Source organism: Agelaius tricolor, unplaced genomic scaffold (assembly GCF_023055355.1).
Source record: "Agelaius tricolor isolate 1412-34295 unplaced genomic scaffold, bAgeTri1.0.p SCAF_4, whole genome shotgun sequence".
NCBI classification, from domain to species: domain Eukaryota; kingdom Metazoa; phylum Chordata; class Aves; order Passeriformes; family Icteridae; genus Agelaius; species Agelaius tricolor.
Window position 1 is genome coordinate 36,881,388 of NW_027269264.1, and position 24,721 is coordinate 36,906,108.

At 39.2% G+C, this 24,721-nt stretch overlaps 1 protein-coding gene across 14 annotated transcripts in view; it reads right to left on the minus strand.

The window, feature by feature from the left end:
• MAST4 (microtubule associated serine/threonine kinase family member 4) overlaps nt 1–24,721 on the minus strand; it is a 278,365-nt gene that overhangs the window by 123,999 nt on the left and 129,645 nt on the right. For 6 of the 14 annotated variants that reach the window (XM_071425284.1, XM_071425286.1, XM_071425285.1 and 3 more), the window contains one exon: nt 18,812–18,843. In XM_071425284.1, the coding sequence (XP_071281385.1) occupies nt 18,812–18,843 (32 nt within the window). The other 8 variants (XM_071425296.1, XM_071425291.1, XM_071425292.1 and 5 more) reach the window with 7 other exon arrangements.

The window sequence follows — 24,721 nt, forward strand, 5'->3', positions numbered from 1 at the left end:
AATATACTCATCTTATCATATGCACATTTCCCCATAAAATTCACAGGAAAGCTTCTTTTAAAAACCATGCTCATAGCATGCCTCTCACGGCAATTCACTTTAGCTGTCTGTCAAAAAGAACACTCTGTGCAGACTGAGCGAAGGCAGAAGCTTATGGGGAACTTTTTCAGCTCATCTTCATAAAGATTTGTTCTGCTTTGTACCAGACCCTTGCAGGCAGCCAATGCTAGCACTCCTGTCCTGTCCTCAGTGGAGATGCAGATGGCTAATATGCTATGCACAGCTAAGGTCCATTTTTTCAATTGTGTAACACTTTGCCAGATATTAATACACTGCCTTCAAAATCTTTCAAGGTGGACACCTGATCCAGGTTTTTTCTGAACATTTCAGCAGGAAGATTACTACTGTTTCTAGAACAGATTAGGAATACAATTTCAACAATGTACATTTTTGTAACTGTTTCCTTTTTGAGATGCCTTGGAGAAGGCACAAAGTTTGGCAGGGACATGCACACTGAGACAAGGATGGGCCTGAGGGTAATTTCTGACAAGGCTACTGTGTATGAGTATATTCCTCTGGCTGCTGGCTCTACTTCCATAATCTCTGAAGGAGGTGCACAGAAGAGCACTAGCAGCTGAGTACAAGGTAGTTTGGCTTTAACTGCAGACTACCTGAGCTAGCACAACAATACCTTTGATCTGACAAAATACACTAAGAGCCAATGGCTCAATATATAACTCTGAAAATGGGTAAAGTGAACCCCGGTTCATACCAGGCAGCCCATACAGACCCGCAGAAAAAGGTGTGGATCAACAGGCAGATTTCGGCTGTTCAACTGGGGCAGTCTCTGTTGCATTGCACTGCACTGACCTGCAACAACACGCACTGGAAGGATCACTGTTTCTGTATGATCACTGCAGTGCAGACTTGTAAAAACTGTTTTTGTATTTCTCCGCTTTATCTGCTCCATCTCTTCATCTCTGCTGCAGCAGAGCTGGTAGTTTTCAGTTGTCCCCCTTTTGTCCACCTGTCAGTTCAGGCCAAGACTGACTGTAGGCTGGAAAACGATCCTGTGCTGCAGTCGGTGCTTGCACTGCAATTCCTGGGGACACTGCAAGGTAAGATGTGGAGGCAGGCCATGCAGACCACCACCAGCCTCCATCAGGATCAGAAGCAGTGAGGGGAAGCTGGAACTGATCCAAAGATAGTCCAGGTGGAGGGAGAAGAGAACTGGAACCAACTAGCCAAAAGCACAGGGCTGCAGCAAAGGGAGAGCAAAGGGACTGCTCTGGAGTAACCACTGGGGACAAGGAATCTACTAAAGACAGAATGGCTAAAAGGAGATGAAAAAGCCAGCTCTGGCACTGAATAAGAAGAATATATCAATTTCAAAGCCCAGACTGAGGTCTGTAATTCACCTTGCTGTGAAGAAATCCTAGAAATACTCTAAGGCAAAGGGCATTGCACTTCATCCACTGGACAGCTCACACACTGCAAGCAGAAGTCCTACACTGGCTAGTAGCTAGCTACTCATACTCTTCCTCATTTTCACTACTGTAACACATCAGAGTCTCAGTAATGACACAGAATCTGAGAGCATCCAATATCAGATGTGCTAGTACTATGGATCTAAAAATTCCCACTAAACGATGATACTGGTGTGTCAATCCAGTTCTTCCATAGAACTCACTCTTCAGCTTTGCTTTTTTAAGACCTAAGAAAACCTGTTAAAACAAATTATCACAGTGCATGACAACCCTACTTCTTACACTTACTAAATTTGGAATGCTTTATTTTGGATTTAATATTCTTTCAAGGAGCTTTTTGCAAGTAATGAATATAAAGTAGACAGACTGTACTTGCTTCTCAGGGAGACAACATAATTCTAGTCCCAACATTTAAACTTTACTGAAAGAAAATTCATGAGACTCGGGGTGAGAGGAATAAATTGGATTTCTTTCCCCCCTAGATATGCTCTTCTTTAAATGATTGCAATTAACAGTTTGGGAGACATGATTTAAGTCTGCATTGACTCAACTCTGGAAATCATGAGAGAATGACTCTATGGAAATCATTATGTGTCAGCAACCAAAATATGGTATTTTCTTTTCTCTACAGGTAAATCAAGTTCAAAAAGTAGCAAGTGTGATGATAAAATTAATTCAAATATATGGAAAAAGTAAATATATCCAGACAACATTTTAGCAAAAAAAAAAAAGATCAATACTGAACTTAAAATGTAATTATTAATGTTATCAGTATTAAGTATTTTGAAAATATGGTAAAGCAAGTGGAATTATGTTAGGTTACTGTGAAAAAGGAGGAAGAAGTAAACAAATACTTCATATTATAAAAACACAAACATACATTGAAAAACATGAATCCTTTTTCATCCTTTGCAGCTAGTGATGCTACTCTCACATGATGATTACATAATTCAGTGAAGATTGATTTAAAAATATTTCAATTGCCACATCTCAAAAGAAGTATAATTATCAATTATTCATGGAAACCATTTTAATGAGATCTTTGATAAGACCCCTCCTCCAAAACTCATGAGAAATTAGTAATGCTGTTTTTTTCAGAAAAATATCTGGAGTTTAGCCTGCCCACAGCTAACACACATTATTCTTACCAGAAGATGCCTGACTGAAATCCAGAATTTCTCAGACATTTCACAAATGTAGTTCTGGAGAACCAGTATGACATCTACATTTGTTCCTTGGAATAAAGTGCTCTGTCACCTTCAAGAGATTATTAGAATAAATTATTTGCTATGCTGCACACTTACCTATAGTCCTCTCTTTAACACATGGCAGATGCCAGAAAGAATACCTTTCATAGCTAAATAACTTTACTGCAGGCATCTGCAGCATTCAGGGTTTTGTTGGGTTTTTTTAATCCAGCAAGAATGGGGCAGTCCCAGGGAATACTAAAGGATCTGACGTAGCCTATCTATTTACCTAGATAAAATTAGCAAGTTCTCATGGCTGTAACATGCATACACACATGCCTGACATGTCAGTGTAGACTACAGGTACATATGTATAGAAATATATATTTGGCTTAGACTAACATTTTTGGGGTAAATATATGCTGGCATTTATGAATAAAAGACTACACTTACTATCACTATACATTAAAATTACACATGTTCATTTAGCTACTCTCTAAATAGCTGAAAGCACACAAATTAGTTAATCAGTTTTAAGCAAGTATAAGTAAACACACTGCTAAATTAGGTAAACATACTTACTGCAGAAATTATCACGATTCCTCCAGAATGTCAATACAGGTCATTAGTGCAGTTACGTATGTAAAATATGGCTTGTTCCTGATGAATTTTCACAAACAGTATTTTTATAATGCTTTAATCTCTTGCAGTGCTCTCTATTATTCAGCACAGAAAGAGGCCTTTCTAAAAGGCAGCACCGGGATAAACAAACAGCAACGGAGAGCTGAAGAGAAAGACAGACACCATGGCCTACTGACAGATTCTTCTCCTACAAGCTGACAGTCCTTCATGCAGTGAGATTCAGTAACTTTATATATACAGAAACGCTTTCTTTCCAAGCACACTGCAATATCCTGGCTCCAGGCTCACACATTTGCTGAAACCAACTGCAATGCATTGAAAACGTGCTCCTTCAACCTGGAGCTGCAGTGCTCCCAGGCTGTCAGCACAAATGTATGTTAAAAGCTCCTGACTGCACAAAAGCCGGCATCATGCAGAAACCATTAAAATATTAAAGACAGACAATACTTACTCCAAGGTCAGCCCTGGAATTTGTAGCCTTTCCCGCTGGGCTTTCATTGCTGTTATGTGTTACCACGCTCTATTGTAATCATGACACACATTCACGGGCAGCATTCTGGCGATGACAGAGAGCCAAATGAACCACTATAAAGGAATGGACTAAGGATCTCTTGGGGGCGGGGGGAGGACCGCAAGTTGGGGTCCTTCCACCTCGAGCTGTCACGCAGAGCCGCAGGCTGCCTCTCTCAGGTTAGTGGCAGCGCACGCTGCGCCGCTTTAGTGGGGCGAACGGCACCTTCAGTTGTGCACACCAAGTAATTCATCCCCGGAATTCCGCAGCAGCAGCCACTGCGCCGGCACACACACACACACACACACACACACACACACACACACGCACACACGCAGGCACACGTTGCACCTCGGAGGATGCAGTGGTCCTCCTCGCTACGCCAACCCACCGCGCTAAACAGATGCTATGCTTCACACAGCTTCTCTCGGCAAATGTCCAGCGTTCGCCACCCCCTCCAATCCTGCCAAATAGGATTGAGCCATCTTCTTTAAGTCACATTATCCCCTTCCATGGTAAACAGTTTCTGCAGTAACAGAATAGCAAACTGCTGAATGAAAAGCAGGCTGTTCTTTAATGGAGAAAATTAATTGCCAAGGCTTTTCAGAACAAATATATTCTTGTAACACAAAGGTTAATACAAAAGGAGAAGTCATCGTTTGGTTCTATCACATCTGCACCTGAATTTTAAAGGGATATCATCTGTAGTTTATATTAAGTTGAAAGCCAAACCTAGAAATTGTAGAAAAGTCTATTAATTTCAGTATTAAAGGTAGCATCACTTAAACCACTACACAACACTTCATATAGACAGTTTAAGATCAGTGCTACTATGTGGGATTTTGGTTATAATTAAATTATATTCCTTTTTTAGGTACTCTCTCTTATTCTGAGATTACAATTTCAATAAATATATACTGTGAACTGTTCCATGAGGAGTAGCATTTTTTGCAATGCTCTATAAAAGAGAAGAAAAGCAAAGTGTGAGTACTTATTTTTAGTAATTTTAGAGCTAGAATATTTTATCTCACCCACCTACTTTTCCTGTACATAATGTAATAAAGTCAACCACATGATTTTATTTTTACTAGAGCTCTGGACCCGCTCTGTGGATGGACAACTTCTACAGACTAGTCAAAAGACAGGACCAGATGAAGCTGCTGCTTTTTGTGTGCTTGGCTTAATTTTGGGAGACATTAGCAAGTTCACAGGTACTAGGTTTTAGAGACAGAGGGAAATCTTCTAGTTATGAAAACTGCTGAACTGCATTTGGTGAACTTGATTGTTTTTTCAACCACACAGTAAAAAAGAATAATTAAATTTTCAATTACATCTCTTATATCTCCTACATATTTCTACTGGAAGGTATTTTAAACTTATGTTATATATTATCTGGAGCCTTCATTTAAAGGCATTGAAAACAAACTTAAAGGATACACAGAGCTATGCATTTGAATTTTTAAAACATAACAGACACCTGGATTGTGAAGGCTAACTTGAGGTCCCAGCAAGCATCCTGTAAACAGTTTTGGAAAAAAATTTGTAAATTCTCCTACCTCCCAAAAAAAAGAGAAAGAATGAAATCAAAGGAGTTAAATTCCATCTCACTAACCACAATGGGTGAGTGCATAGACTTGCAAGGGCACAAAGATCAGTTAGGTGCCCAACTCTGAACAGCACATTCAGACAGGTTTTTCAAATTTTACTCAGAACACAAGCAAAACATCAATTTTTGAAGACATTCTAAAACTTGAAAAATACAGTACAAGAATCAACTGTCTAACAGTCAAACAACTCTGACACTGAAGCTGGTGAAGCTGCCATGCTTTTTCATTACTGAGTTTGGAGACAATCACTTAAGAACAGAAATTCAACAAGAGAGCAGCTGAGTATGGGGTTCTACAGCCACAGGTTCCTGGCTCTCTCCTAGCTGCCAGGAACAGGCAGCTTCCTATTCCCATTGCTCAGCACCTCTCAAACCAAGATCTGTTCCCTTAAAAATCCTTTGATAAAAATATCTTTTGTCTTTGATAAAAATACTTCTTCAGTTGCTGGAAAGTTGTTTCTGATGGAGAAAGAAAATTTTGACAGGTAAACTGTGATTGTGTACAGACATGTAACAGTTTTAAGCCTTAAAGGATGTTCAAAGGGCTTAACTTTGTGGATACCACCCTTTAGTTTGCTGCTTCATTCTGTTAGCTGTGTAAGCACATGCACATGTAGCTTGCACCAAAGTACTATCTGTTGTTCTATAAAACTGTTAACATTTTGTTGAAGGCACAAAGAGTAGGAGACAGCATGAACATGTCAAGGAGGACAGCCAACTCCAGTGAATCAGGATGGCACTAGAATTATTTCTGTAAAGAAACTAGCAAAAGGCCTCGCTCTGGAGGTGATGGTATGCTCCCACCAAGACTGTGCAATACAAATTTTACACACTACTTCCATAAGGCAAATTTTACTGCTGAAGTGAACAGAAGTCCACAACAAAGGCACTTGTTTTGTTTGGTTTTTATCACCACATGCAAAGAAAAAGTCTGTTGCTACTAAACACTACTTCGTGAAACACAACAGTTTAGCATTTAGTGCATTTTACCTGCAGGAAGACAATACCAGCAGCTTGTCTTGTCTAAAACGAAACTGAGGTCGTGTACAGGCACTTAAACATAAACAATTGCATCCAAGGGCTATTTTGTGACCATGATAAATCTTTCCTGAGCTGACTCAGGCAAGCACCTCACATTACATCAATGGTTAATTACTCTAAACTGAGATTGAGCTGTAGACCTTGACTTCAAAAATTCTTTTTCAATACATTTTGCCTGATCCAGACAGAAGTTTAGAAAACTGTGATTTACTGAAAAAAAAAAAGATGAATCCCAAGTACAAGATCAATTTTTTCTTCACTGTTGCAGTCTTACAATTTTTGCAGGAATAAACAGGATCTGCTTCATGCACCTGGGGGCAAAAAACTGCAGCAATTAAATTAGATGAAGCCTTGCAAGTGAAAGCTGACTTCAAGCTTGATCAAAACATCTGTTTGCTCTTAATTTTGCACTGCTTAGATTTCATCTCACCAACACAGAGTTGAGAAAGGAAGCAAAAGTTAGCAAGGAAGATTATTGTTTCTACAAAAGCTAAATGTAGATTAACCTGAGAATACTGGCAGATGTTGCCTATACTGACACAACTTCTGTAAAGAAAATGTCTCATCTGGAAAGAATTCCAAACAAAAAGTCACTCACAGCACTGAAGGGCTGTAAGCATTTTATTCCTTTGCAAATGCAAACCCTGGTCTCCTCTTAGCTAGTTCAAGAGCAAATTTATAAAACATGATGTAGGAAAACATGGCTCAAATTATTCATTTATGTCTTTACTGAGGTGTCTCTGGTTTAGCAATCTCAGACATCTGGTTAAAACCAAGCAAAACCAGAAAAGCACAGAGAATGTTTATTTCCTTGAAACACAAACTTCCATAGCACAGTTATTAACGTTGTATGCTTTCAAAGTCCCTCTCTTCTGCAGATGTTGACTATTCTTGCTTTTTCCCCTTAAATAATGGTAACACAATAACACCATTAACAATGCAGGTGCCACTGGCTTTCATTATTCTGTAACATTTAACAACAATTACACTAAAATAATTAACAAGTCAATGCATCCTTTGGATCTGCAGGCCGTCTTGGCTAATGCTTTCCAAAGGTATTCTAGGGTTAGTAATCAACTCTCAAAGAATAACGACCTGAATTTCTGTCATCTAATCTGTTTACCACACCAATTCACACATTCGTGCATTTCCAGCAAGCACAGCTGCTTCACTGCTAGCACCGCAGTTTATAAAGAAGTTCCAGCAGGAATGATGTCTGCATCCTGCATTGAGTGCAACACTGCAGTTAAGTGCAACACTGCTTCTTGGCATCAGTGAGATGCAAAACACAGCACAAGAGGAATGGGGTGAAAAACACACACACAATCTCTTTTTATAGTCTTTCAACACAGCATGCCTGGGCAGATTATAATTGCAGACAAAAAAAAGTCTGAAATATGAATCTTCCCATTTGTTACCTCTACCTGAAGTCAAGAGACAGACCAACACAATGTGTATAAAGCAAACCTCATGCTTTAGCTATCTGCCAGAAAGCATCAGAAAGTATTCTTCACATTGATCTAACTGGCCAGTTTATTCAGGATTGTTTGGCTACTTCTTACTTTTCCCCTTAGTATTTGAGGAAGGTCACAGCTAAGGAAGCAAGACCAGATGGAGAAAGCAATCCTTTTCCTTCGATCCCTGTCTGGTGTGTCTCACTCATATGGTCAAACTCACAATAACTGCCCAATTTGTAATTGCAAGGAGTGCTTCATCTTGGTCAGCTTACATAAGGAGGTGGGCTGTCCTGTCAGTTTTCCTAGGGAAGGGAGGAAGTGGATGCCAGTGACAGAAGATGTCTGCATTCACCCGCACCCACAAATCTCAGTTTGCACAATGGGCTCAGCATGGCATGCAGAAATAAATTCCTTGTAACTGCAGGGCAGTGGGCAGAACCTGCATGTCCCTGTGTTCAATACATGCCAGTACAAAGCACTATGAACTCTCAGGGTACAGCCGTGACTGTTTGGTATGCCATGACAGAAGGACATACTAGACAACTCCTTCCAGCCCTAAGTCCTGTTAACATCATGGATCTATTGACATTTAAAGGCATATCCATAAATCTGATACAGGTAAGCAATTTACAATAACACATTTTATTAATGTGTCACTGGAGTACACAGTAAAAGATTAGGTCGTCTTGCAAAATATGACAGCCTATTTAGAGCTCTATCTCATACAATTCTGCAAGGGACTTGTTTGGAAATTACCGTTCTAGAAAGGACTCTATTATACTCAAATATATTAAAATAACTTTTTATAAATTAGTAGCATATTCTGCTGAGAGCTTTATGGTATTGTCTGTATTGCTAAAAAACAGAATGGATCAAAAGAATGTGTTTATTAGCAATGTTAATTAAACTTTAGAAATAACAAAACTGCTGTAAGTTAACCAAGGAACTGGTTGTCACATTGAACATCTTAACTAAAAACACTGATCCTAAAACATTGCAGACAAAAGGAATCAATAAACACCCACCAGCCAAGATTTGGCAAAATCTCTTTGCAACCTCACCCACTTCCATTCCTCCACAGTGAGTTTCAACAGGTACTTCTTAAACTTTCCCTACAGCCAGGACAGCCTCCTTGTGTGTAGAACAGATGCATTTTAGATAAAGCAGGACTCATACAGACTGGTCCTGCAACTTTGAGAGCTCAGAAGACATATAAAAATAATGAAGTTATGCGGCCAAAAAATGAGAGAAAAAGCTCCCTATTCTTTGTCTAAATATCATCTTAACTGTTACTATAGATGACACAAGCAAGAGGTGTTAGAGGTTTTAGAGGTGTTAGCAAACTGCTAAGGCAGCCCTCCTCGTATTCCACCAACCAGTGCCCCATCTCCCTTGAGTAGGCAGCATCATTTTCACCTGTGCAAGCTCAAAAACAACACCCCATACAAAGTCAATACAATGGCACAGCATGCCTTTTGCCAACTTTTTTTATGGAAAACTCCCGGAGCAGCTACTTCAGATTTGGACAATCTCCTACCATATTTCACTCTTATACTGTAAGAATAAAAAAAAATTAAAACTAAAAATTAGAAAGCAATAAAAAATTTCTAAAAAGCAAATAGAAAGCAATAAAAATTTCTAAAAATTAGAAAGCAATAAAAATAGCTCAACCAATAAAGTCTCTTGTCAACAGACATTAAACTAAAAACGGTAAAAAGCTTGAAAAATTACATGTTAATAATAATTATGATCTCAGTCTGCATTGCCTTTCATAAAAAAAAAAGTATTAAAAATTAGTGGCAAAAATAGATCTACTTTTTGAAGAGTTCTTCATTACACAAGGTTTAAACAGTTGTTCTTTTTAAAGACAAGACCCTTGTTACACAGGGATAACCCAAACCCGGGCTCTTAATAAGCATTTGTTCATCTGGTCTTCATTTAAGCTATATTTCAGTGCTAACTGATGCCATTTAGCTTTCCTGTATGTATTTTTTCGTCAAAAGAATGAAAACATAAAAACCCTCAAAGACATAAAAAACATCTATGGAACTGTTTTTAAGATCATATCTGAATATCTCCTTCAAAAAGTTAAAGCACAAATTCATGATTCCACAGTCCAGCCTGCAGCTGGATTCTCCCAAAACCTTATACCCATCTACCAACAACTAATACTGAGTTACCAAGCTCTGTTTTGGCTGGTTGATAACTGATTCCTTGTTAAGACCTTATCATGCACATGAATACATATATGCCTGAAGAAGAAGCTTCCCAAAAATTCTGTAAGGCTACCCCATGTATGCTTCAATTTATTTATTTTTTTTTTAATTCACCTTCTGGTTCTCTTTGTCATTAAACAAACAAGTAGGCAAGTGCTCCAAATGGAGTTGAGCAGCTGTAAGAGAACCATCAGTCTTTCACAAAAAAACCAAAAACAACAACAACCACAAAAAAACCCTCAAAAAACAAAACCAAAACAACCAAAAAAAACCTCAAGAAATTTGAAGCTTGCATCTTTTTTTTCCTTATCTGTCTTATGCTTACATAAAGCCCTATACACATTTCCACAGGGAATTCTGTCATTACAGACAGGTACAAATTAATAATGTTGTCCCTGATGAGACAGTATTTTCTTCCATCAAAGCAGATATGTATTATATGGAATCAGGTTTCAGCAGAAAGTCTGAGCAAATAATCCCATGGACATAATGGCCATTTATAAAGAGCGCTAGAAAAGTCAAGTGGTCACAAATTCTTCCCCAAGAGAGGTCCATTTTACCTATATTACTCCTATTGCTCCAGACAGATGTTTGTCTCATCTTTCTTAAAAACTGACAGTGATTTCAGAACACTCCCAGCTACACACTCCTCTGCTTCAACCATGTCTGAGATGAATCCCCTTGATCCAATTTAAACACATTAAATCTTACTGTACACCCTAATAACACAGAAAACACTTTTACTTCCTACTCATGGCAGGTGTTCCACATACTGGAAGACTTTCATGAACACCCCTCAGCCTTCCCCTCTCTAAAATAAATAACCCCAGCACAGTAAATATTTTTCCATATACCATGTCCAATTTTCCAAGCAGCTGAGAGTTGTCATCTGTTTCCAGCTGATCGACATCAATACACAGCACTTCAATATAAGGCCTTGTAAGTTCTGTGTGGGACAGAATAATGCTGCATGCTTTGCAGCTTAAAATATCAGCTTCCCAGCACAAGATACCCACTGCCCTCCAACAGCAACTGTGGTATCAAACCTCACAGATCACTTCTGAAAACTAACTCCTATTCAACTATCTTGCATATCTGCAGAATTTTCTGCAGGAGTAGAATTTCTACTTTACTTGGTATATTTTCTCCAGGCTGTCAGAATGATTCTGAAACCCCATACTATATTTCAATATACTTGCATCCTTCCCAGCTTGTTGTCTGCTGCAAACTTCATGAACATCATCTAGTTCATGAACCATCTATCACCTAGGTCACTAATGGAAAATAATGACTACAACCACTTGTCCAGTATTATTACACCTGCAGCCCAGTGCTATCTCCTGTTAGTGTTTCTACCCTATAAGAAACAAAGCAAAAGGCTCTTGAAAGTCACAATATCCCCAGCCCATGCCTCCACCCCACCAAGACACATTTGCTGGTATGGCTTACTGGTAAAATGTGACTTTTAAAAAAAGCCAGCAAAGTTATGATTTATAGAGCAAGAACCTAAAATCTTTCCATCGCATATTGTGTTGAAGTCTGGTATGTGTCCAGTCACCTGATGGCAAAGTAGTACCATGTAGCAGAGGGGAAAAAAGCATTCCCAATGTCCATATTCCCTGCACAACGTTTACAAAGGCACAAGAGAGCTTTTCCATTCAGGCTAGAACAGCAGGAACTTGCTTGTTTACAGCAGCACACTCAGCCCTGTGTCAGGAGCACCTGTGATAGCATGTTTGTCTCAAATACCATGCTTGCCTTCACTGCTCAGGGGCATGACCACACTAAACATTCATGAGTGAAGCCACTGGGATTTGAGGAAATGTGATTATATGCAATTACGCTGCCTTTTGCACTGTGGCAGTCAACAAACAATGAATATAAAGTAAGAAACTCCCTGTGTCAGCCTTTTAGACTCACTTGCTCCCTGTGGCAGTTATCTGCTACCCTTTTCAGGCAAGCACGACAATAATGCAGATCCACTTATCCCCAGCACCCTTTCTGACCTTTTCACATGCCTGTGAGATCTGCTGCAACACACCTCATTAAGCCTCACAGGTCTAAGCTTGACTGGCTTGCTAGGAAAAAATATGACAGAGAAGCAGAAATCCTACAATGTTTAGGAGAAAAAACAAGAGGACAGAGATGGCAGAGAAGAGCAAATAGATGGAAGGAATGTGCGCGAATACCAGGTTGGCTGATGCCTTGACTCAGTGAGCAAAGACTCGTTAAAGACTGCACAGAGGCAGAGCTCATTGGTTAGCCCTTATGGAACAAAATAGTATCATGCAAATGAGATATTTTCCTTCTCCATACCTACAAAAGAAGATCTCTGTCCTGCTGCCATTTAACCTCCACTTTCCTTTTCAGACTGCCACAGAAGCCACCCACCTTCCTGCCACCCATGCTTTTGGCTGAAGTAACCTACTCAGTTTCTGCAAGCTCCGGTCTTTCGGTGAGCCATCAACCCCTCTCAAAAACTGCATGTGCTGCCTGCCCCTCAGCTTACTCCCAGGAGCCATCACTCATCCTGCCATACACCAAGCATTTGGCAACCAGGTTCTTGGCATGCCTATCCCCATATGAAAACTACAATCACAGAGTGAATTCTGCAAGCCTGAACCTCTGTTAGGACCTCTGCCCCAGCTCTCCACTGCTCTATCCCAGAGGACATGCCTGCAAGGAAGGCACTTGGCTTAACACAAAGGCTGAAAAAACAAGCAGAAAACCTCCAGCAAAACAGAGCATGCAAAGGACTGCATTCAGTCAACAAAACTTTGAAACACAGTTAGCATGATGCATAACTCCCAGGGGGAAGGGAGGCAGCAGATAGTAGGGTGAAAGGAAATTAATAGGATCCAGAAGTTTTAGACAGGGACAGAAGTGGTGGTAGGGGAAAGAATGGCCACAGCCACAAACATTATGTTCACAAAATACAGAAGACACAGCCAGTACAACCTAACTATGGAGCAGGTACACTCCCAGCTATGGCCAACAGAGGCCCCGCTGCCACGCTGACATATGTCTGCTTTAAAACTTTCAAGTCTGTCTATAGGCACATAACTGTAGGTAACAAATACACTAATGTCCTTTATGATGAGCAACAGTACAGGTTTAGAATACTGACAGCAGTAAAATATGTTCAAGTCTGTATTTCATAGGAAAGAGTTAGGGGAAAAAATACTTCCCTCCTCCTCTGAGACAAAACAGAAGTGTTTCACTGGGATTTCATGATTGCTCTTCATGACATCCATAGAAAGTCTGCCTATACTCTACATAATGGAATGGCAGTAATATTGAAAATTTCAAGGGGAAAATCTGTAATGGCGGAATGCCTAACTGAAGATACAATGCTGGCAGATCCCTGATGTTCAGCAACTGCCTCTTTTCTTCTGAGGGCAGATATTTAGAATACAGGTGATACTACTAGCAAGAGAGGAAAAAATATATTGTCCAGAAAAAGCTGAGTGCTTCTTTTCTTAAGGTAAAAGCATACATTTATTTGTAGTCAAGTCACCTTTAACCCCCATCAAAAAACAAACAAACAAAACAAAGAAACAAAAAAGAAAAAAAAGAAGGAAAAAAAATTTTAAAAAAAGAGACAAACATAAAACAGCCTCTCATTACAATTCTTTAAGCACAGGTTCATCAAGCCATCATGTACTCCACCCAGAGCCCCACCAAGACTCCAGTCGTACAGATCCTTAGTAAGTGTGTGCACACTAGGAATTGCACAGCCTCAAGAAGCTCCCTCTCTAAATTAAGAAATTATTCAAAACTTTGTAGCATCATTGCCAAATTGAAATCAATTCATCAATACAGCACACAGCAGCCTAGATCATACAATTCATCAGGACATTGCAACTCCTTTTGTGATTAACATTTTTTCTTAACAAATTTCAGACATTCCTTAACTGAAGAAAACTGAACTTCCTGAAATTAATGACATTGTGGAAAAATCAATGAACAAGAAGCTGCCTCAGGATATCAGATTTTCAAGGTTTAGTATTAGAAATTCAAGCTGTGCTGACTAGTAGTGATTACCCACATGATGTTCTTCTGCCAGTTTTCTCAATGCCTAAGAACTTTCTCAGGCAGCAGAATAAAACAGGTGGTTATATGGTCATTTGTTCTTTTTGTGTATGTGATACAGTTTTGAAACTTTACCAAAACAAAATCAAAGACAAATAATTCTACTCGCTGAGAATGCAACTTCTGTTCACAAAACGAACAAGAAGACACAGCCAAAGCTGGTTTAAAAATGCTTATATACATCAATCACTTTTGCCAATGCCAGACAACCATTAATTACACAATTACTGCACTCACACTAAGTCACCCCTAGACCCCACCCTCATACACACAATCTATGGATTTTACCCACTTACATCCTCTTTTATGATTTATCACATCATGTGTTAGAAAAAGGAATGATCTGTTTTAATGTAATTCATCATGTCCCTTTTCAGTGAAAAATTATGCGTACTATGTTGAGAGTATTTTAAAGCTTTATAGTACCTTTTTACTGGTAAATTTATGCTCACCTATTTTTGTGTGTGTACATGTGTACATCCTTGGATAGGGATGTGCAAATGCCATCAGGCATTCCCTGGTTCATAAGAGGATCTGTGTGCTTCACAAACAGCAACACAATTCTGATCAAATTAAATCTGTATTTCTGAGTCTGGCTTTACATTAAGCATAAGTATCTTCCTTGATATTTCAGAATCACAGAATAGTCTGAGCTAGAAGGGACCCACAAGGATCATCACATCAACTCTTAAGTGAACAGCCCATACAGGGATCAAACCCACAACCTTGGTGTTATTAGCACCATGATCTAACCAACTGAGCTAGGGTTAGGGTTGGAAGTCTTAGGTGAAAATAAAAAAATCAATAAAAATATTCCATCAAGACATAAATAACCCATCCCTATTGTAGCAGTGTGCAAAAATATACTCCTATTCAGTTTTCCAATGGACTTGGAAAGTGGGATACTAACAGCCACGCAGATTTACCATCAGGCTAAGCTTATATAAAGTCTTTTTGCTGCTGGAGTCAGCCTGAGAGGAAGCTCCCATCCATTCATCCGGCCTCCAAGCCACCACATCCTGCTGCCAGAAAGAAGCATTTGTGCAGTTGGGCGATTTAACGTGCTAAAGAAACTGCATGAAGCAAGTTGCAACCTGGATCAATTCTGCCTGTGTCCAGAGAAAGAGTTGAGCCAACACAGCCAGAGGGTGCTCCAAGCATGGAGAAGCTCACTTCTCAGCCAACCACAACTCTTCATCTCAGATTAGCCAACTATGCTAAGATTCCTCACCCCTGAAATAGCTCTCCCTGTCCTGTTTAAAGCTGCGTCCTCAGCATGACACTGGGCCTGAAGCACCAAAAGACAGTGTGAGATGTCCCTGCCTGGAACTGTTCAAGACCTCTAGATGTCTACACAAAGGAAAACATAGGACTTTTCACATTTTGAAATTCAACCTTCATGTCAACATTTATATAATATACAAATACAGCAGTCATCATGGCCCATGCACATAACCCCACAGCTATTGCTAACCTCAGCAGTGTGAGCTCTTTTAATTAAGCACTATTAAAGTAATTTTAAAATACCATTGTCTGGGTTGGCATGGCCAGGTTTTAGTAGTAGGGGAGCTAGAAGGTGGCTACTGGGAGAAGCCGCTGGAAGCTTTCTCTGTGTCTGGCAGATCCAATGCCAGGCAACTCCAGGACAGACCTGCCGCTCACCAAGGATGGGCAAATGAAATTATGTAAACAGTTCTGTGGTAACAGATTTAAGAAAGAAAAAAAAAAGTTATTGCACAAGTATAATTGCAGCCAGAAAAGAGCAGAGCGACAATATGTAGCTGCAGCTCTCTTCATAGAAAGCAGGCAGGAACAACTTCCAAAGGATATTTCTATTTCCTGCAAATCGCAGTGAGGAACCTCAGAGAAAGAGAAAACAATTCTTATCGCTATTCTTTGCTCCAGTTGTTTTTGCGCATGTGGAACGTGTTAGGAAAATTGTTTACCTGAAGGGATTTGGTAATTGGATTCTGGTGATGGTTGATTATGTTAGTTAACCAATCACTCGAAGCTGTGTCCTAACTCTCTGGAGACAGTCACAAGCTTTTCTTTAGTATGTATCTTTAGTATAGTATAGTATAGTACAGTACAGTACAGTATAGTATAATGTCATATAATATAGTTTAATAAAGCAATTGTTCAGCCTTCTGAATCAATGTAGTCAGATGCCAATCATTCCCAGACGTTGGGGTCACCCTGTTCACAGTCCTGCAGACACCAAGGTTGGTGAAGGAGGGACAGGAGGTGCTCCAGGTGCCAGAGCTGAGGTTCCCCTGCAGCTGTGGTGAGACCATGGTGAGGCAGCTGTGCCCCTGCAGCCATGGAGGTCCCAGGGGATGCAGAGATCCACCTGCAGCCCCTGGAGGAGACCCAGACCAGAGCAGGTGGATGCCTGAGACAAGGCTGTGACCCTGTGGGAGGCCTGGGCTGGAGCAGAGTCCTGACAGGGACCTCCAGACCCATGGAGAGAGGAGCCCATGCTGGAGCAGGGTCCTGGTGGGACTTGTGACCCTGTGGGGGGACCCGCACTGGAGCAGACTGTGCCTGAAGGACAGCACCTTGTGGAAAGAGACCCACACTGGAGCAGTTCATGCAGAATTGTTGCTTATGGGATGGACTCATGCTGAAGAAGTTCATGGAGAACATGGAGGAGACCCCAGACTAGAGCAGAGGAAGAACTCCTCTCCCTGAGCAGCAGCAGAGACAATGTGATGAACTGTCCATAACCTCCATTCACTGTCTCTCTGTGCCACTGAGAGGGGAAAGGCAGAGCCTGAGAAGGATGGATTGGTGTGAGAAGGTGCTCTTAGCATTTATTTTACTTCTCATTATCCTGGTTCTTTTAGTAATAAATTCAATGACTATTCCAAATTCAAGTCTGTTTGCCTGTGACAGTATTTGGTGACTGATCTCTCCCAGTCCTTACCTTACTTTACACATGAACCCTTCACTGCATTTTCTCACTTATGTCCAGGTGCAGAGGGGAGTGACAGAGAAGCTTTGGTATGTGCCAGGCACCCAGCCAGGGTGAACTCACTACAACTATTTGCAGAAACCTAAGCACTTCAATAACTGGATATGATTATGCTGACAAGATGCTGTTCTCTACTACAGTTTAATAAAGTCTCAGCAACATCACAAAAAGCACACTAGTATCTCAGTGATCAGCTAAACCAGTATGTATGTGAATGCAACTGAGGTGATTGAGATGCAGTCATTTTTCAGATTTGGAGTAAACTAACTAATAACATTTAATGTCAAACATCCTAGCAAGAATAAGCAAGGTCAAGTTCCAAGAGCCACTTTTTGCTCTGGCTGAAGTGAACAGCAGTTTAGCCATTAACTTTAACAGAGTTAAACAGAGGCAGTCTTGTACCCACACAACAGTTTCAGGTTAACAAAGCACGAAGGATACCAGAAGAATGCACCAAAAATCATTTTCTTTAACTGTTTTTCTCTCTGTCACTGAAATATTTAAATAATTAAATACTTGCCAAGAAATTAGTTTTCTATTTTCTTGATTTTTCTTACATAATGGGCTTGCTTACTGTATACCATAAAACTTCTCATGCATCCAAACCTAAAATAAGAGTCTTTTCCAACACAGCAGATATCCTATTAAGTACAGACTTCTGGTATGCTCTTTGAGTCAGAACAACAAAGCACTTCACTGCACTTTCCCAGCAGTTACAGTTTCAGTTATTCACATATCTCACCTGCTATCATTAAAACCTACACAGCACTATCAAGTTGAAACCAATAACTGGCCTCTTGTGCAAGGGCACAGGGTTTTACTCAAAATTGTCACCAATAAGCTACAGATCATCTTATAGTATTATTTTTGAAATAAAGCAGTAAGTGAACAGAGTTTTCTTCTTAAGATATTTTGTGATGTTCTTATCCCAATACTTTCTCAACAAGTTACTAATACAGAATAAGAAATTAAACAGATGCAAATAAAAAATACAAGTTTTAAAAACAAACAGCTCAAAACCACTGGAGAATCAAAGCCAAGGTATAGAAATCTAAGCAAAGCACAAATGAACTCAACATCTGAGTACATATTATTATAAGTAACAATTTATACAAGAATATATGGTCTTTCCATAATCAAAATAGTAGCTTAACAATCCTATATATTTAGTAAACTCATCTATTCTTTTATCCTACCTTCTCAACGAGACTGTTCATGGAGTTCCATAAGCATGACAAGTTTCTCTTTTATATCATTCACAAAGAAAACATGTTTCTTCCTTGATTTTTAACAAGAAAAATCTTCAATAGAAAACAAAACCCTGAACTTAAAAACTTTGCATCCCTTTGGAAATCCCTCATATAGCTTCTCTAAAATCCTAATAGCTTCTCTAAAAGATCAGCATAAAAATGGTGGATCTGCATAACCCATAGGTTTTCATTTACAATTTTCATTTCTTTGTATGTATTCTCAGGCAGAACAACTGCCACATTTAACCGCCATTTTAACTGCCCTGAAAAGAAAACTAGTCTACTCTAAAACTGTCAAAAATACATACTACAATCTAAGCACAACAGCAGAAAACTTCATATACTTACAAACTTCCTCTTCTTGGAAGGCTCAACTCTTTCTGCAACAGAAAAAAGTTACAGTGTATTAACAATAAAATGTTTTCATTTGAAGTAGTCTTTTTGAGACAAGTACCACAATCCTCTCTTCCCATCAGTAGCAGAGAGACAAAAGTGGTATATTGGGATACTAAAAGATGTTACATGTACCACTTTCCTTTCTTATTTGAAATATTAACATTAGCATTTGGAAATGTACCTTTTTGCAGCAGCAATATTAAAGTATTTCAAGCAATAGACAGATTTTATGGACAAGCCTTACAGTCAGCTATGATGCACTGGCGACACTACTAAAATTTGTAAGAGTCACTGACAAAGTGATACTGACACTGACAAAGATAAACTAAATTCTTTCCAATACTCAAAAGTTGTTAATTACAGGATCACAAGCTGAACAGGAGACCATTGCCACCAGGCTTTCTACACTATAGTCTTAAACCCAAGAAAGATTAAGTACGTAATAGTTTGGTCCACAATAAATAATTACAATTTATTACAATCTCCTACAAAGTACTAGCATAACAACAAACTTTTCTACAGCTTTTGCTGAGAACAGTTAAATAGTCAGTCAGACTATGGTTTAACAGTTAAACAATTTCTTATGGGATTGACAAGATAGCCTCCTAGTCAAATAGAAACTGCAAAACAAACGTTTTTCTGTTATTTTAGTGTAGAAGAAAGCCACAAGATCCATAAAGTTTTGCCTATCAGAAACAAGCAAAATATATATACTACAAGTATATATTATCATCTATTGCATAAATCACAGAATAGCTGAGGCTGGAAGGCATCTCTGGAGATCCTCTGGTTCAACCTACTCACAGCAGAGGCAACTGCAACAAATTAATCACAACTACACCCAGCTGGATTTTGAACATCATTTTGAACATTTTGCAAAGATGGACACCCACAACCTCTCCAGGCAATCTGTTCCATTGTTCAATTACCCTCATTTTTTTTTTATTTCTCACATGAACCTGAATGCTACGTTAGTCAAGCATTATCTTTCCAATCACGCCCAGCAGAGAGAATCAACTGCATTCAAATAAAAGGACAACTTATCTGACCTAGAGGATACACAGTCAAGATACATTTGAAGGACATCATCCTTGTTGAAAGATAAGGTTGCATATGCATGTCCTGGGGTGACTTTATGATGCTGAATTGTATCCCCATTCGTCTGTTTGTTTTCAGACACTGCACTCACTCCTCCACATTCTGCTCCTGGACTGTGTTGTCTGTGCACAGACAGATGGCGGGACAAAGCTTTCCTTTGCTTTTAGTTAGTTCTTAGCTAGCTGAGGCAGACAAGTTCCCTGGACTGTGGTTTTTTTCCTTCTTGGAACCATTTAAACCTGCTCTGGACTGAATACCCAGAAGAGCACCTGTGGCCCACTGGGCCAAGCCGGTGCTGAGGCATTTCCAGCACCAGAGGGACTGATAAGAGACTGAGTGAGCTGAGCTACAGCCCACAAAGGAGGCTTTCTGAGTTTGTCATATCTTCAGATTGGCAAGAGGTTTTATTGTTTAATACTGTTCAATTTTTGTGCTGCTGAATGCTCTGCCTGTTAAATAAACACGTTTTTTCCACTTTTCTCTCAGGAAATCTTCCCAAACCAGCTGGTGGAGGGCCTGCTTAAATGTGCTCACCAGAGGAACCCCTTCTGGAGGTTTTCTCCCAGATATGCTCTAATCAGGACAATGAGAATGATTCAACTTCTGTGGTTTGATAAAGCTATAGGTATTGACCAGAAAACACATATGAGAATACAATCAAATGGACAAAAATAGTTCAGCCAGGCACCTTAGATAAAAGGCCATAACGGAATGAATAATTATGTATTCTTTAGAGAGTTTTAAATGGTGTGCAGTAAATAAAGCCTGGGCTGCTAACTAAATGATAAGGACTAAAATATCAAGTAGCAGCTCAATTCCTGAGTACCGCCCATCCTGTTCACTGAATGAGGAAGGAAAAAATAGTGTGAAACAATGCAATTAGACATCGTAATGCAAAGGCACAGGAGAGCAGGATTAGGGGCCTCAGTATCAAATTCTCGTACTTCCTAGGAAGTTCCAGCAACTGTTCAGAATTTGCATTTTAAAACAACATCTTTTAGCATAACATGTGCTTACATACAAAAGAACAGTTACACCTGCATACAATATTGCATTATGAAGCTGAGTAATTCCCCTCAATTTAAAATGTCACATTCATCATGAACAAAATGTTACTGCAAGTTAGAACCCACGTACTTCCCTTTGTGTTTTTTTCTTTAATATTTACAATGTCATTGTGTTCTATTTCTAACATGTAACTTGTAATGGTAGGCACTGTCATACTGTAATAGACAATGCTTGTGGGAAAGCTGCCAAATGGTATGAGCAAGAGTCGTACATGGGGGTTTGAGTTGCAACATGTACTTTAAATTTGTTTCCTACGAATTTGTGTGGGGTTTTTTTTGTTTGTTTGATTCAATCAGAGTGTTTTGGTTGTAGTTTATCATTATTACAGCAGTGCAAATAAGAGACACTGGCTTCTGTAGACACCTGAAGTCACATTAGTCACTTGGCACATTCTCATGCATGCCATGATGAAGCACTACTTTTGACTATCAAATGAAGCTCCAGAAGAATAGTGGCTCACTGTTAAAGATGTTAAAAGTGCCAAGACCACCCCCTGTAAAACAGAAAAAATAAAGCAAAACCACTTGTACATAATTCATACAAGACAATTTACAAAACGTTGCATTTCTAAGGCTGGATTTTAAAACAATATACATATAAACAAAAGAAGTACTGAAATAAAACAAATATCCTTCCTGGATAATATTTCTATCCTCATTTTTCCTATCTATTACAACCATGTTGTTAAAATGAAAGGTCACTTCTCTCATGCTTCTCCAGCTGGAGTACCTCCAAGAAAAAAAAAGTAAACTAAAATGTAGTAAACTGAAGCATGTTTTTCACACTCAGATCACACTAAATTATTACAGCTCCTACATGATTTTTTGGTGTTACTTAGGACTCATCCACCCCAAAGATTTTTCCACAGCCTGAAGGAATTAACAGATTACTGACTGTGTCACTACAGACTTTATCCCTCCTGAGAAGGCTCACCAACATGGTGCTAGCTTTGCAATAGTACAACACAGCTCCACCACTGGCTCTATGCAAAACAGGTGGGAAAAGCATAAACACACTCTACATGGGACTTAGGTCTAGCTTATAACTTAGAGAAATCATTTATTTCCTAGGTATACAAAACATTATTTGTACTAAAAAGTTAAAGACAACACTTTTACTTTTGTCACAGCCACTTTAATGAGGGACAAATGATACCAAACCAAAAGTCACTCAGTTCTTCAGCCTTGCAAGGCTCCAGTTCAGATCTCAGTTAAACTCCAAATGACCTGCATCAACTTCAGTTTTCTGGTACATCAGTATTTCATTTCTGAAAGCCTCAGCAGAAGACCCAGAAGACCTGTCTGCCCTAGTTCCACTGCTCAGCATCCAAAGCATGCAGACTGCTGAAGGTAAAACTTAGCAGGGTCAGGACCTTTGGATCACATACTTAGCAGGCAAGGGCCTAGGGCATTAAAAAGAGAATAAGATGCCTTCGCTACAACTCCGCATGGTTCTCAGTCACCAGCTCTGCCCCAGAGGATCCCACTGTGCTCTTCTGCCCTTGCCCTACATGGAATCCTCCTCTGGCCAGTTCAAGTTGGGCTGGTTTTAGGGCTGTTTCATTCCACCTCAATAAAATACAGCAGATTTAATGGACCAGAGACTCTTGCCCTTGAGGACCTGTGTGTCTCAAAAACTATTGTCACAAAATATAATAAACCTTGCCTCCAGTTTAAGAGATCTGTGCAAGCTGTGCTAAATTGCTGCGATGTAGCATTAAGAACCAGGTATACTGAATGTAATTGCAGCTGTCAATCAGTTCAAACTCTCTACTCTGAGCATTTTACTATCAATAACATGTTTTGACAAGAATAATGCTTTTTGATTATTTCAATAATAATGATTCTTCCCCTGGTCCTACACACCTCTAAGGTACTTCAGTATGCACAAGTTCAGTATCTTCACCACAGTGCAGATATTCAGCCTTATAAACACATCACACTAAACAAATAAAACATATTTTGGGTCAAAGCCTCCATCCCACTACCTTTAGAAAAAAAAAACAACATAAATAGATCTGAACAAAAGAGGTTAGACTTAGAAAACACTAACTTCTTCACATTCCTTGTAAAGATTACCAGCAAGTTAGAGAAAATTTAAAATATTGAATTTTGTCTCCTATATGCAAGGAAGAAAAAATGTCATTAACTTACTGCTTGTTACTGGTTCAATTTTAAACACCCAGTAAAAAGTTGCAGCATTCATAAACTACCAAAGACACAGCTCATATTGTTAATACAAGGTTGATTTTGCAATCACAGTAAATCTGCTTCATCTTCCAACAACTGCAATCTTCGAAGTTTTTCAGAGTTTCGAGTTGCTCATAAAAGTAGTCTGGAAAAGTGCACCTTTCAAAACAAATTTCAGTTGCATTCTTCAGCTGGTGAGGTGTTAAGTATAATAAAATTAATAAAAGGAGTTGTTTTTGTTTTTTTTAAACACTGTTGCTCTACCCCATCCATCATAAATTTTAAATATCTGACAGCTTTCTGGTAACCTGTGTTAGATCTTAACAGCTTAAAATTGTAACATTTCACTGCATTAGTAACAGCAGGAAGGAAAGAAATCAGCAATGGCACACAATTCACCTTCTTATCATCATCAATGACAGCAAGACTTAGTGCTTTGAGGAATGAATTTGAAGGATTTCTTCGTAAGTAATTACTATGTTTTTGCTGAAGATAAGCTGGGGGATGACAGCAGATCTTGCATTTGGATGTGGCATAAGAATATAAAACAGTGCAAGTGACAAAGTAAAGTATTGTTTCGATCTATCAGAGAAAGGTATTACACTGTGCAAGAGCTTTTTACAAGCTAATCTTGACCTCTTTATAAGATTAATATATCAAGTCATTGCACTAATCCATTCTAAATACCTTCTAAGCAAGACAGTGGCAGGTTATGCTTTTTATTTTATTGCTTCCAACTTTGCCAGCATTTGGTTCTTTTGGATCACAGAGCAGCAATGTCTGTGACAGATCAACCACAACAAATTACAAGTGGTAGTGTCTCACACCAAATGTGCATCTTCTGCTCCAAGTTTGTTTCTCTCGCAAAGCTGTCCTTTGTTTCTATGACAACCTTAAGTGTTTCCTGGTTCCAGGAATAGCAAGCCTTTGCCTCAGAAATAGTGTTCTATTAACATCAGGTTGGAATTTTAGGAGTGGCTATTTACCCTAAAAATTGCAGTTGAACACAGGATTCACCAATTTTCAAAAAGATGCTGAAAATACATTGAGGTCTTTCTTTGTCAGTCAAGGTGTTTTCACTTGGATCTGATTTCTCTCAAAACAGATGTAAATATAAAACTGCTCTTCCTTTCAGATGACCCAAGTGAATTTGTGTTTGCAATACCTCCTTCTAAGCAGTCTGAGTTCTAGACTTGTCCAAGATGCAATTCTATATCCATTTTTCTCAGGACAACTGTACCAAATACCTTCTTCACTGGCTAAGTCAAAATCACTATCTTTCCTTTCCCATACTTGCTGCCAAGGAACCTGGCAGTATCCACGCCTTACAGCAAAGTCTGATGTTCTGTCTTTTAGCTGAAGGCTTACAGATTCTTTCCACTCATTCAGACACAGCCACCACTTTACCAGGGTTTTTGCTTGCTATAGTTCACTTTCACCAACTGAAATTACAGATAATCCCTTCACAAGCATTTCCATGAACAGAAATTGCCACTTCTGCACTGGC